At 38.9% G+C, this 14,937-nt stretch overlaps 1 protein-coding gene across 5 annotated transcripts in view; it reads right to left on the bottom strand.

Moving 5' to 3' along the window:
- AIG1 (androgen induced 1) overlaps positions 1-14,937 on the bottom strand; it is a 253,351-nt gene that overhangs the window by 186,838 nt on the left and 51,576 nt on the right. For 4 of the 5 annotated variants that reach the window (XM_040965525.1, XM_040965526.1, XM_040965527.1 and 1 more), the window contains exon 2: positions 5,497-5,652. The exons of the other annotated variant lie outside the window; for it this stretch is intronic. In XM_040965525.1, coding sequence (XP_040821459.1) covers positions 5,497-5,652 — 156 coding nt within the window. The remainder of the gene's footprint in view (positions 1-5,496; positions 5,653-14,937) is intronic. 5 annotated transcript variants of the gene reach the window in all.

Below are 14,937 nucleotides of genomic sequence, written 5' to 3'. Positions count from 1 at the left end.
ATGCACTTTTTAAAAATGTTCCCCTTAATGCCAATATAGAAGAAAAGGCATTAGCTTTTATTTAGATCTTAAATCAAATTCCCTTCCTTTCTGTTACAAGACTAGGCATTAACGCTAGCACTTAAATATTAACTAACATACTTGTTTTTCATATAATCAATTTCTTCCATTTAAAAATCATTGAGACAAACAAATGTTTCTAATTATAGGAATATAGCAAGGTACGTTTATGGATGTCAAAATTTTTGTATTTTAAAATTTGTTCACTTTGAAAAGCAGAGCCACAGGAAGAGAAGAAAAGGGGAGGAGACAGACAGACACACACAGACACACACACACACACACACACACACACACACACACACACACACACACACACACAGACTTTTGTTTGCTGCTTCATTCCCAAATGATCACAGAAACCAGAGCTGGGCCAGGTTTAAACCAGGAGCTTCTGCTGAGTCTTCCATATGAGTGCAGGGCCCAAGAACTTGGGACATTGTTCATCGCTTTTCAGGAGCATTAGCAAGAAGTTGAATTAGAAATAGAGCAGCTGGGAAACAAACTGGCTCCTATATGGAAGGTCAGCTGTCACAGGTGCTAGCAGTTCGTCACCTGGTGTGTTACAAGGCCGGCCCCTCAAAAATTTTCTTAAAACTAATTTAAGAGTTGTTTGTCATGTTCATAACTGAACACTGTTAGGATTTTTTTTAATAAATACAATCTACTTTTTTCTGAGTTTGTATCTGAAATGTGTAAATTGTATTTTCTGTAGATTTCCTAAAGAATAGTCCCCATCACAAATGAAAATAAACTCTAAAGAATTCCAGAACAGTTTAATACATATAAGATCTTCCCTAGTCTTCATAATACATGATTACAACATCAGAAATCCTTATTTGACACATAACTGAGACTAAGAGAAGAAGGCCCAATTTCCGAAATGTTGGTCTTAAGTGTATACAGTTTTGCTCTTCTTATTCTGGTAACCCATTGTGGATTAGAACCATCCAAACATTCAAGGGCCTTCTGAGACCAGAGAGATGACCAGCATCTTCACAGGTGGCCAGCATACCAGTGTCTGGGCCAGGACCACCAAGGCAACACCAGGACAAAGGTCACGTGGTGAGGCACTGAGATGTGATTGTGTGCATTACGCAAGCTGCGAATGAACAGGGCACACAGAGCTGAATTGACGGAAAATGTTTAATTGTTCTTTTCCATTGAAAGGGCTGCTTTGCCTAGCAGCTGGAGTCAAGTTGAGGGTTTCTGAGGGGGGCTCTTTCATACTCTATCATGTGCTTAATCAATTTACTTGCTTTTTTGGGGTTTAAAGCTTAAACTTTCTTAGCTATAATGGTATCTTGCCAGCACAAAAGTCAACAAATTCACGGGAGACAAAAAGACATTCTTAGTATGATTGCTCCTAATATATTTCAGTGCTTTCAGACCACATACTGTCATGGAATTATTTGTAATGCTTCTTTAAAAGGGTGACAAGGTTCAGAAATCAACTACACATGGTAAGAAGAACCTCCCCTGGGTGATCCCTGCAAAATGAGCTGCAAGGCATTGGGAGTGGCGGTGGTTTCCGGCCATTAGCATGAGTAATCAAGGCCAGCTTTGCATTTATGGGAATCTACAGGAATCAGGATGATACATGCACTGCTCACTCAAGCAACCCTGCCTGATTTCTTCAAGGTTATACAGAGACGAAAACTGACCCCAGTTATCTTCGCTTTGATTGTTTCATTATTTTTATACATCCATGAAACAAAAGAGAGCCCAGGAAGTAGATGCATCAGGTCTGCAGGTCACAGAATCATATTTAGTACTTCAAGCTCACATAAAGCAATTACTGTCAACTCTCAATTAACCTCATTACTGGAGGAAGCTTCAGTGTACAACACACAAAACCTAGATAACCTGCCTGTGTCTTTCTTTGCTGTCTTGCTTGTAATTGAGGTGAGACAGATAACAGGAGCGCCAGGCAAAATTGCTCCTGGTGAAGGGGTTCTTCAAAAAACCTTGAGCAGCGGTGATAAATTCAACCACCACATTCTGCCCTCTTTCTAAGACCATAGCCTTTTTGCCCTGCATTGTGGAAGCAAAAATAACTCTGCTTTGCCAGTAAACTTCTGATGGACGGACAAAAAGTGTAAGGAGGAAAAAACAGGCAGAGAGAGAGCAGCAGGGCCACGCTTCATGAGGCTGGCAGTCACATGGAGGAGGAGGGGAGGTCCCTGGGGCCACAGGTGCTCGGAGCTTGGGATGCTTGAGCCACACTCAATATCCCACTGGCCCAGGGAAGGGAACTGGGTGTTTGGTCCTACTGGATTGACAACATGAGCTGAAATAGTAAGCTGCTGACTCACACATTTTACTATTAGTCACCTGCACACATGATAAGCAGTCTCATACAACAGATGACCACAGACCTCATAACTGGGCCCCCATCTGGCCCTGGGTATCAGCCCCTCAGCCCAAGCACTTTCCTTTTTGGCCAGGAGAAACAAGAATCACACAAATGATGCATCTTAATAAGGAAGGAGGTCTTAAGTCACTGACTAGCGTACAGTGGGATTCTACATGTTTCTGAGCAGTAGAGGGACACAGAGAAAGAAAGGAACACGGGAGCAGGCGGACACCTTTCAAGCCACAGTAAAGACACAGGCTCAACAGAAAGGAAAGCTGAGACAACCTCAGAGAAGGCAAAGTGACAGTCATAAAATTACATTTTCATCTAAAAAACAAAATCCTTATTAAGGTCCACATTCACATCTTCTAAAACACGAATTAACAATAAAAATAAAAGGATTTTCAAAGCAGCTACTTGTTGAGATTGGTTGCTGCTTTTTGACTCAAAATGAATTTCTGTGTATTACAGTGAGAAATGTGATGAAAATTAGGGAAACAGATACACAAAATAAAATGACAGAGTAAGACAGACACAGGTAAATGAAAATGCAAAATGTCTGGAGAATATGGATCAGGGTTCTTTTTAATAGAGAGAGAGATATAGAGAAGCAGGAAGAACTATGGCAGAAGAACTGCTCAAAGTTCAGAAAAAAATAATGGGAGAAGTGCCTACAAAAGGGAAAGTGACTCACATATCTTGAAAGAGCGTGAAAAATGGCAATAGTGACTATGAAGCATCTGTGGATAAAGAAATCAGCAAAGTTGAACATCTGTGATTCAACTCTGACTATTCTTTCATTTCTTCTATGAATTTAAAGAGCCCTGTTGCCCTCTGGTGAGCCAGGCCACACAGCAAACCCTAGGCAGCGATGCCACCATCACCAACCTTGCTGTGACGAAAGACATTCACACCTGTCCTGGATACCTGGCTCCTGGTTAAAACTGGGAGACGCAAGAAGGTAACGATTCCTCTATCTTATTCTAAGACACAGACATACCAACCAGTGGAACATGAACAAAACTCAGACTTAGTGAGACTAGCGCTCCCCCACCCCCACCAAGTCACCACTTACTTTGCAAATCATGAAAAATACAGGTAGGCTAAATGCATAAAGGGTACTGAGAGCTGGCCAATACCTCAAGTCTTGAGCATAAAAAGGTACAAAAGTTTCCCCTAAATGAAGTGTCCACAGCATTTAATAAGGCTTTGAAGAGAGCTGCAAGACTCACAGTGTGGAAGACAGTTTTCTTGTAGAGGCACAGTCTGATAGCACATTCATATACATACACCCCAACTTGTGATCTCTAGATAATTCTCTGATACAAAAAGTATGTCAGGGAGCCAGCATCGGTGTACAGGAGGTTAATTCACCATTTGCAACTCTGGTATCCCAAATGGAAGTCTGAGTCACTCTGCTTCTAATCCAGCTCCCTGTTAATGCGACTAGGAGGGCTATGAAAGACGGCTCAAGTTCTTGGGCTTCCACTGTTCATTGAGACAGATGAAATTTTTACATCCTGGCTTTGGCCTAAACCATTTAAAGTGACCAGTGAATGGAAGACCTCTCTTTGTGTGTCTCTGTCTCTTTCTTTCTCTCCCTGATCTCTCTGATTCTCTGACTTTTGATTAAATAATAATTTAAAAAAGAAAATATACCATTACACCTACACCACAGGTATTTTTTTTTCTCACATGACTATTGTGATGACAAGCATTTGATTTTTATCAAGCAAGTTCAAACAAAGTGTTAACTAGTTTACAAATCAATAGTCTCTGCTATTTGAAATATAGAATTTGCTAGATAGTTTCAGCCTTAGCACACATCTGTTTTGTTTTTCAAGACAAGAATGAAGCCATGTGAAGAGGAACACCACCAGCTGACAATTCTCCCCTACCAGTGTATTCTTCTCAAGGGCTAAGGGCAACTTTACCCAAGAAAATACAGTTCAACACATTAAAAAGGGTAATGGAGTGACCATGTGACTGTGTATTAACTGGTAAGTCTTTAAGCCTTTAATAAGTAGTCTTTAAGAAGGCCCCTGCCAGTTACCAACATAGAAAATATAAGTGAATTCCATTAGAGAGAGTAAGAGAATGACTTTCTGACTCTTCTCACCATGGGTGTTGGGACTGGTATACATGCAAGCCCATATCATCTCATCACTGTGTTTTTCCATTTCTCAGAAATCGGGGGATAAATGAAACACCTAATTTTGAATTCTAAAATACATTCTGACTTATCCTCATGATTTGAGACATAGAAGAATTTTCTTATCCTTTTCCTGGCTGTACACAGATAAAAATCTATATAGTCTCAGGGGGCCCCTTAAAGAATCTGGTTCACATGCAGACAATGGAAAATCAAGAGACTCATGAAGGAAGTTGAGCTATGGAGGGAAATCTAACCTAAAACAATGAAAATCAATAAAACCAGAATAAGCCCAAACATTAAGCAGCAATTACTTAAGTGACATTAGCTAATGGCACAATTGAGTAAGTAAAGAAGTATGAGCTAATGCTAATTTCCTCTCCCAAGTTCAAGAACACTAGAATGTTCAACCAAGGACCATACTCCTCAAGTCTGAGCTACTTAGGAAATAGCTATGGGCTGAACTATGCACCCTGCAAAATTCATGCAGTTTTAATCCGCTGAACCCCAGAGTGTGACTATATTTGGATAAAGAGCCTATAAAGAGACAATTAAGTTTAAATGAGACCATTGGGTGAAGAGGAACCCAATGGTCTAACCCACTACGCTTGTTGTCCTTATAAAGAAAAAATTAGGGCAAAGCCAGGCACAGAGGGAAGAAAATGTGGAGGTGCAGTGAGAAGACCCCATTTCTAAGCCAAAGAGAGAGATGGAACCTCAGATGAACAGAGCCTGCCAACACGTTGATGCTGGACTTCCAGCCTGAATGACTTCCATGCTCCACTATTTACATCTCCCACCCAGTGGGCTTTTGCTTATGGCAGCCTTACCAACACAATCAGTAAAGAGCCCTGGTTTTCTCTTGGAAGTCTGAAGGAAAACCCAAGTTCCTTTTGTGGAAGAATGTATTCAAGGTCATTATACTCACAACCCCCACAGGAAAGGCCACGACCGCCAGCATCCAGTCACGGAGAGAGATGAGTTTCTTGAGCTGCCTTTCTTGCTCCTGGCTCCCACTGCCCCTGGTCAGAAGACTGGACAGATCCGTCAGCACACAGATGCCGAAGAAGACAGCCTGGATGACCTGTGGGGAGAAAAGGAATTAGACCCATCCAGCAAGCTCTCTAGAAGGCCACAAGCAGGGGCTGCATACCTGAACGAGGTGCCATAATGCACATTAACAGAACAGCTTATACCAACAGAAAATCCAAGGATATTTACAACTTGCTGTCACAGGTGAGAAAATTCATCTTAAATACACACTTCCATTTTCAATCACCTCAGGATAAGTGCAAAACATTCACCCAGTATCAATGACCACACTGGCATATCCATTATGTTAAAGCACCACATTATTATATTAATAAGGACTGTATTAACTACTGAGGTTTAACAAACATCTCACAAGTGAATAAGTGAGAGAATTTAATCTCTCATCTCTTAGATTTAGACATGTTTTCCTCATAAGAAAGTTACAGAAAAAGCTACTGGAATAAAAAAAAATTCAACTAAATACAATAAGCAGAATCCTGCTACTGAGCAATTCTCTATTATCAAACTTAAAAGGCCTCTTCCCCAAGTTTCATTATTTGTGAAATAAAATTGCTCCAAAGCAAATATAGATGTCTACCTTACGTTTCAGAAAAGGATGGCAGTTGGACAGTCCCAAATCAATTCCAAATTGAATCACTTACATCAATTCTGCTTTCCTTTGAGGATCACAATGTAAAAAATGCTGAAACATCAGAAAGCAACAATTTGTAAAATTCCTAAAACACGGGTAAAACTACTAAAAATTTAGAGCTGTGAGGAGAGGCAGGCAGCATCCTGTAACATAGCCAGGCACATGGCCATTCAGATATGGAAAGGGCAGAAATTATGAGGGTACATCAAAAAGCTCATGGGAAAATAGAACCAAAATCAGTTTATTTTGGTGTAAAAAAAAAAAAGCTACTTGAAACCCCTGCATAAAAGGACCTTCAAAAATGTCACAAAAGTGAATATTATGTATAAACTATGCAAGGATTTCCAAACATCTTTGTACCAAAATAAACTTACTTTTAATGTCATTTTTTCCACAAACTTTCTGAAATAGTCAACTATAATATTCCCTGGACTTAAAGCTATATTCATTTGGCACCAACAATGGACTTAAGAGGAATTTTATGGTTGCTTTAACTGGAAATAATTCAGAAGATGAAATATTTACATAGGATTTAACTCCACTCATTACCTCTGCAGAAAACAGAACAAGTTAATTTTTGGTAGATTTCCACATTGGCAGTGGAAAGTCAGTAAAAGCTCTGTGACGGAGTTTCTCACGTAGGTACAGAACAAAAGGAAGAGGATCCTAAATGTACCAGATTCCATTCCATAGCACAGCACTAGAACACCTCACTTGCTCATCTATACTTTCTGGAGCTCACTTAATCCTGTCATTATTAATATTAGCCAGAGAATTATATTAGTTTTCCTTATAACCCAGTTTCAATGACCTAAGATTTAGTATCATTATTAGAAATTTTTTTTATTGGAAAGGTAGGTTTTCTGCAGATAGAAGGAGACACAAAGAGAAAAATCCTCCATCCACTGATAAACTTTGCAAACAGCTACAACGACCAGAGCTGAGCCAATCTGAAGCCAGGAGCCAGGCACTTCCTCTGGATCTTCCCATGTGGGTTCAGGGTCCCAGGAACTTGGGCCATTCTTCATTGCTTTCCCAGGCCACAAGCAGGAAACTGGATAAGAGGTGGAGGAACTGGGACATGGACCAGCACCCATATGAGATTCTGGAGCTTGCAGGGTGAGGATTAGTTCATAGAGCCATGGTGCTGACCACTACAGTCATTCTTTACACAGCCAAAGAAAGCTGAACAGGAAAAGCTGGGATGCCACAACTGTTGATGACAAAACAGAAATATTAACATGTATCATGTTTTGATAACTAGGAATAACTTGAAATACTCAAATAATAATTTCACATTTAGGACAATTTCTAAATCACATTGTAGGATTTCAGGTTTCTAAATCTAGCCCTATTGTATCTAGCCCTACTGGAGACTGAAATATCAGAGTGAACTGAGGAATAATAGTCTCCATATCATTAAGAATACTAAAAACACACTAAAAGGGGACCTACACATCACATTTCTCTCCAGAACAATTACCTACAATTAAAAAGTGATAAAAAGGTATCAAATAAAGGGGCCAGTACTGTGCAGCAGCTGCTGCCTACAACGCTGGCATGGGTGCATGTTCATGGCCTGTCAATTCTACTTCTGATTCAGTTCCAGTCAATGGTCTGGGAAAGCATCAGAGGATGGCCAAGACACTGGGGTTCTGGCCACCTGTGTGGAAGACCTAGATTCTCATGGCTCCTGGTTTCATCATGGCACTGTGCCAGCAATTGCAACAACTACTTTTAAAGAACAATTCACAATATCTAGACTTACCACTTCATTTGGTGGAAGACCTAGTTATGAGCGGTATTCTCCACAGAAATTCTCATACATGAGCACTACTCACAATTACTAAAAGTTAATTTCAGCCTTAGCTGTTTCAAAATGTCCAGACTAATCTGTATGCTTCTTAACAATCGACTGGACATATAAACTGTACAGTACCGACACAATGAAATTCCAAACACATCATCAACTTTTATTTGTTACAGCAAAATATTAAAATAATGAAAAGAGAAAGATACTATATTTTTATATCAGTAAAATATATTTGAAGGTAAAGATAAACCTCAGAATGTAGCTAGGTGTATGTGAGGGAAAAATATCAAAAAGTGCATAGGAAGGAACACGGAACTCAAGAACTCTTACAGGTGTATGGAATGTCTGGTCCATGAGCCAACCCAGACCCTCAAAATCAGCTGATTTGGCTTGGCTAAGGCAGTTACAAGTCAGATTCGAAATCCAGTACATCTGTATCAGACTACTTTTCAAGCTGATAACTGTGTATGGCCTGCAACTTCTGGGTCTCCCAGGTGGGTGAAGGGGATCTAGCACTTGGGCCATTTTCTGCTGCTTTCTCAGATGCATTAGTAAGGAGCTAAATAGGAAGTGAAGCAAAACTCATAAGGTGTGGTGACACTGAAGATGACAACTAAACCCATTATGCCACAGCACGAACTTCTGGGATTTTATTTTTCAAGAATCATTTATTTTTATTCAAAAGATCCACAGAGAGAAAGAGACAGAAAGAGAGAGAGAGAGAGATACTCCATTTACTGGTACTCTCCTCAAATGGCTGTAACGAGAGCTGAGCCATACCAAAGCCAGGAGCCAGAAGCCTACTCCACGACTCTCACCTGAGTACAAGAGCCCAAAGACTTACGTCATATTTTGATGGTTTCCCAGTCATGAATAGAGAACTAGATCAGAAGTTGAGCAACCAGGACACGAACTGGTGCCCACATGGGATGCCAGTGCCAAAGATGCAGGATCAGCCCACAGTGCCACTGAGCTTGCCCCAAATTTTATTTTTTAATGTAGGCTAGAAAACTAGGAAACCTGGCAATGGATGAGTCTAAAGAAAAATTCTACTTTCTGCTGCTGCTACACCTTCCAAAGACAAATACACACTCCATGATACAGAAACTGGTAGCAGACCTTCTTTCTCATTATAAGCAACTACACATCTGGACTGAGTCAACTTTTCCAGATGTTAAACTTGTTCCTCAACACACAGCTGGAAAGTTTTTTCTTTTTTTTTTTTTTAATGAGTTCTCTGGGAGAAATCAAGTGCACCTTGGGTTTTCTTCCTTTTGCCATCTAAGGTAATACAGTCACAGGAGTGATAATCTCCAGAGGTTACTCAACAGCCCAATATTCAAGATTCAAACAAAGATAAGTGCCTATGGGTGTCATCGTCGAATTCTACCAAACACAAATTGTATGCCAGGTTATTCTTGCCGCTCACTCGGGCTGTAGAGGTATTCAAGTTGAGGTCAACTTCATAGGCAAGGCCTTCTAGAAACTGAGAGGCATTCCGAACAGACCAAAGAAGCTTCCTGATTAGATGGTAGCACAAAAGAATAAATAACAAATTAGGGCCGATATAGTTCTACCCAGCAGTACTTAAAAACAAGCCTCAAAAACTCAAGCCAATTTACAACTAATTTACATTCTTAGAAAGGCAAGAGAGAGAAAATTTAGACCTTGAAACACATAGCACATGGTGTCCAGTATCAGATAAAAAAGATCAGACATCCCAGGAAATAGGAAGACAAAACACGTACTAAATGAAAAACATTGGAAACAGAAACACTGAGGGAAAAGCATTGGTCAAGGTGAAAAAAAAAAAAAACTGAAGAAACAACTTCTGAAATTTCCTGAAACTATAAGCCCATAGATCCAAACTCAAAAAGTTCAAAGTAGTGGACTAAACACAAAGAAAATGCCAAGCAGAGTACAATCAATTCTCTGAAAAATCTGTCAAAAAGGGATACATACGGAAAAACAAAGAATTAAGCACAAACTACGTGTAAAATATTCCAAACCAAAAAAACCAGTGTATGATTATCTCAGAAGTCTTCCACAGATGAAATAACAAAGAAACAAAAAAATCTGTCAGTGATGCAAGACTCTCTTAGAAATTGAGAGAATTCAATGTCAGTAGAATTGCAAGAAATCTTAAAAGAAATACTAACTCCAGATGTAACAGCAAATCCAAGTGGAGCAATAATGACTGCTGAGAAGTATCAAATATGAATACTCAGATAAACATTAATGATGTCTCTTGGCGCCTACATTGTGCAGGTTAAGCTATCACCTGTGTTTGCCAACATCCCAAATGAGTGTCTGTTCAAGTCCCAGCTGCTCCAGTTTTGATCCAGCTCTGATCTAATGACCTGTTAGAGCAGCAAAGGATGGCCCAAGTGCTGGGCTTGCCACCCACCCTGAAGACCTGGATGGAGCTCCAGGTTCCACATAGGGAAGAATCCAGAAAATGGAAGATGGATCTGTTTCTCCCTCTAACTTTGCCTTTCAAATAAATAAATCTTCAAAAAGTATGTCTCTTATTCTAATTTTACATTTACCCAAAGATTTAACATTGTTTTGAACAAAAGCATCATATACTGAGAACTTAAAACAGAGAGGTAAAATTTAGGACAAGAATAGCACACAGAACAGGGGTGAGGAATGGAAGCTTGATAGTTATAAAGCTCCTACATTATTTATAAGTGGTGTAATATCATTTGGGAGGAAAAAAAACTGGTAAGCTGAAGATACATACAGTATGCCATGCAACAACTACTAAAATAATCCAGGTGAGTCTCAGCCAGTGTATTGGTTGTCTATTCGTGCGCATTCAACAGCTGAAATAACACCTATGTAATATCTTATAACTTTACAGCTCAGAAATCCAGGAAAGTTAGTCTGGTCGGTATCTCAACACTAAAATCAATGTGTTAGCCAAGCTTGTAAGTGGATGCTCAAGGAAAAGACTTGGTTACACACCCATTCACGTTTTCAGTAGATGCATTGAGCATGTGAGACTGAAGTTCATGTTTCTTGATTGTTTGTGGGCCAGGGTCCGCTCAGCTCCTTCTCTCTATTCTTGCCTGTGACTCCTCCCCCCTTCAAAGCCAGCAAGACAATCATCATCCTTCAGATCACCTACTTCCCTTTCTGTTCTCATCTGCCATTGCCTGAAAAAAGCTCTCTGCCTTTAAGGCTTCTATGTCAAGACCAGGTCCACCTGGCATATGCTTCTTTCCTTAGGTTCAACTGTGTCACACTGGGAACCATGTAAGTAATTCTGTCTACGAAGTTAAGAAACCAACAGTGGAAAGAGAATAGAAAACTAACAGTGATAAATTAACCTGAAGGAAATAAAAATTGGGGAAAAAGAACAGAAGGCACATGGAACAAAGAGAAAACAACAAGACGTCAGACTTAAATAAAGTAACAAATATAATTTCATTAAATCTAAGTGATTTAAGTTCTCTAAATCTCAGAGACACATTGTATTTTTTTGTATTTTTTTTTACACACTGTATTTTTCAAAAGTGAAAAAATTGTGGTAAGTATAAATTTAAACTAGTTAAAAGTAAATGAATTCACACTGTAATCATAGGAAAGCTGATATAGCTACACGAATATACAAACGTAAGTTTCATTTTTTTATATTTATTTTTTTATTGTTAATAACATTGTATTATGTGATACAGTTTTATAGGTGCTTGGATTTCCCCCACTCCTCCCACAACCTTCCCCCCATGGTGCATAACCACAGTTCAAGTTCAGTTGAGATTCGTTCATTGCAAGCACATACCCAGCATTGAGTCCAGCATCTTATTGTCCTGATAACATTTAATGGCTTCTTGGGGAGGCCTTCCCTGGTCTGAAGGCAAAGCTAACAGTAAAATCCTGGTAAGTTAAAAGCCCCAACAAAACATCAGCAACAAAATATAGTGTTATAGAATTGATTGACATAGTATTGAGTAAACAATATGTTAAAAATAATGCAAGTTCAATTTTTCGAAACACATGTGTTGAGGCAGTATCAATGGCAGGATCAAAAAAATAAAAAAAAATACAGGTTAAATTAAGGCAAACATGTGGTATCTAACCTTTTGGGATTCACTCATTTCCCTTAGCATTATAGTTTCCAGTTGGGCCCATTTAGCCACAAAGAACTGCATTTTGGTTTTTTTTTTTAATAGCTGAGTAGTATTCCATGGAGTAGATGAAACAAAGCTTTCTTATCCAATCTTCTGCTGATGGGCATTTTGGTTGCTTCCATGTTTTTGCAATTACTGATTGTGCTGCTATGAACATAAGGGTGCATGTTGGTTTGACGTGAAACAGGTGATTTGGATATATTCCTAGCAGTGCTATTGCTGGATCATATGGTATGCAGATTTTAAGTTGTTTAAGTGTTCTCCATACTGATTTCCATAAAGGCTGTACTAACCTGCAACCCCACCAGCAGTGGAGTAGGGTTCCCTTTTCCCCACATCCTCACCAACAGGTGTTGTAAAAGCATTGTGGTGTAGTAGGTTAAGTGGCTTCCGGCAACGCTGGTATCACATAAGGTGCAGATTTGTGCCCTAGCTGTTTCACTTCTCATGCAATCCCTTGACTATGTACCTTGAAACGCAACAGAAACACTTTGGCCCATGTTGCCCACATAGAGACCTAAATGAAACTCCTGGATCCTGGCTTCAGCCCGGCCCCATCTTGATCATTGTGGCCGTTAAAGAAGTGAGCCAGTAGATAAAAACTATCAATCTCTCTCTCTGTCTCTCTCCGTGTGACTCTTCCAAATAAATAAATATATCTTCCTTCTTTAAAAAATCAGGTTACTAGAATAAGAAATGTATTGAACAAAAAGGAGTAAATTCTTCAAGAAAGCACAATGATCTTAGATATGTATGTATTTAATAACAGAGCGTCAGTACAAAGAAAGGGGCTAAATTATTCAACAAGCATTTTTATATAGACAAATGATTCACTGATTCTTGGAAAACAGATGCCTTTATGAAGAGTAAAAGGATTAGAAGGATACATTACAATGAAAAACAGAGAATAAACAGAATCTCATATTTCAGCGAGGAAAATTTCTGCAAATACAACAATGCTCTAAACTTTATAGTTAATAGTGCATAGAAATTAAGTATTGCACTTATCTACAATTGATACACCTTCTTTCTGATCCAAAGGTGTCATTTAACACAGCACAGCCCTCCCACTGTCCTAGTGACCAATCTGTCACTGTCTGCAAACCCCTCTACCAGCTTATCGCTGCTAGACACTATGATATGACTCCTGTCCAGCTGAACTGCTCCGAGAGATTTCATCAAGGAAGCAGACATGTAAAGTTAGGCAAAAGTAAAACCACTACATGATTTTATCCTAGTCTGTACATGTGAGGACACAGAGAGAAAATGTGAGAATTTCGGTATTTAAATTTTATTGGTCAATCTTCAAAAGATAAACCCTAAATATCACGAGGTCATTAAATCTAACATATCATGAAAAGAAGCATGGACAGACTTTTGGTTCTTACCTCACAAGTAGTCTGTCAATACCACTGAATTTCTTTAGACTTCTGCCTTTCTATTTGAACTGTCAGTTAACAAATCCCAGTAGAGACGTTTTATATGTTTCACATGTTCACCTCACACTTATATAACTTGCTGTGCATTCACTAAATTAACTATTCAAATGTAAGCTACAGGAGATGCAGAAGTGATTTAAGCAGGATTACCTTGAAGTATTATTCGGCTCCAGCCACGCTGCAAAGCTGGCATTTCCAAACCATCAGCCCAGCATGACACACTTATACACCATCTGGCTTCAAGTTGTGAGCAGGCTGGCTGTTCTTATTATTTTACATTACATGTAGAAATGGAACGGTCACATGTATCATATCTCTCCCAGAAATATAAATATAATGTATCAGAATGAAACAAAACTCGCTGGATAGGCTGGAGTCACTAAGTATTTGTTTCTCCAGAACATTCTCTGCTGTTTAATTCCTTCTGCATCTTTTCTTCACCTCCTCAACTCTTCCTATCAGGAAATCATAGTCTATTTCTGAATAATTTTAGATGTCAGATTCATTTCCATTAATATAAAACTGTACCAAAATTCCAATTAGAGCTTTATGTTTTCTTACATAATTGTTTCTAGTTAATTTAATAGCAGTATTCTCTTCTTCTTTACAAGGCACTAAACTCTTAGAATTCTGTTTGTTCCACAGGGGAAATTCATTTGAATTCTTCCATTTATTCTAAAGTATATATAATGTAGTTTATCCAGAATAGGTTTTCCTTATGTTATGTCATCTGCAATATCCTCAATTAAATTTAATTGCATAAAAATTATAGTTGGGATATTAAATTATGTCATTAATCGGTTGCTAATTTGTATATTTCTGCCAAAATGAACAAACACAAGCAAGACAAAAGAATGCACCAAAGAAGAGTAAGAAAAGAAATTGTGATTTGTGTGAATTTGAAAGATCAAAATACAGTTGTCTTGACCTTTGGGGATAGCAGCGCTTCTAGGGTATACATTTTGCCTGTGCTGTTCTCCGTAAAAGTAATGTAAAGGCCAGCATAATGCCTGTCTTAAAGATTGTAGTTACTTTCTAATTAACTTTAGACACATAGAAGACAGAAGACCTAAGAAGATAGAACTCTGAGGGGGAGCAAGTGGAAACATGGAGAGACATGGATCAAGGAATAAAGGAAAACTGTGGAGAGAACAGATGGAAAGGAGGCAGTAAGATTTATTGATGTCATAAAGAGAAGGCCTGGAGGAGTCTCCGTCGGAGGATAAGAGTATTAATTAAAGGGGAAATGGTAAGGAAGAAATTTAAAAATCTACCTGGACTGTTAGTTAATTACAGA

The sequence above is a fragment of the Ochotona curzoniae genome, unplaced genomic scaffold, assembly GCF_017591425.1.
Source record: "Ochotona curzoniae isolate NIBS_2020 unplaced genomic scaffold, NIBS_Ocur_1.0 scaffold_3890, whole genome shotgun sequence".
NCBI lineage: Eukaryota > Metazoa > Chordata > Mammalia > Lagomorpha > Ochotonidae > Ochotona > Ochotona curzoniae.
The sequence above is the reverse complement of the archived record's forward strand: the minus strand, read 5'-3'. Positions and strand labels throughout refer to the sequence as shown.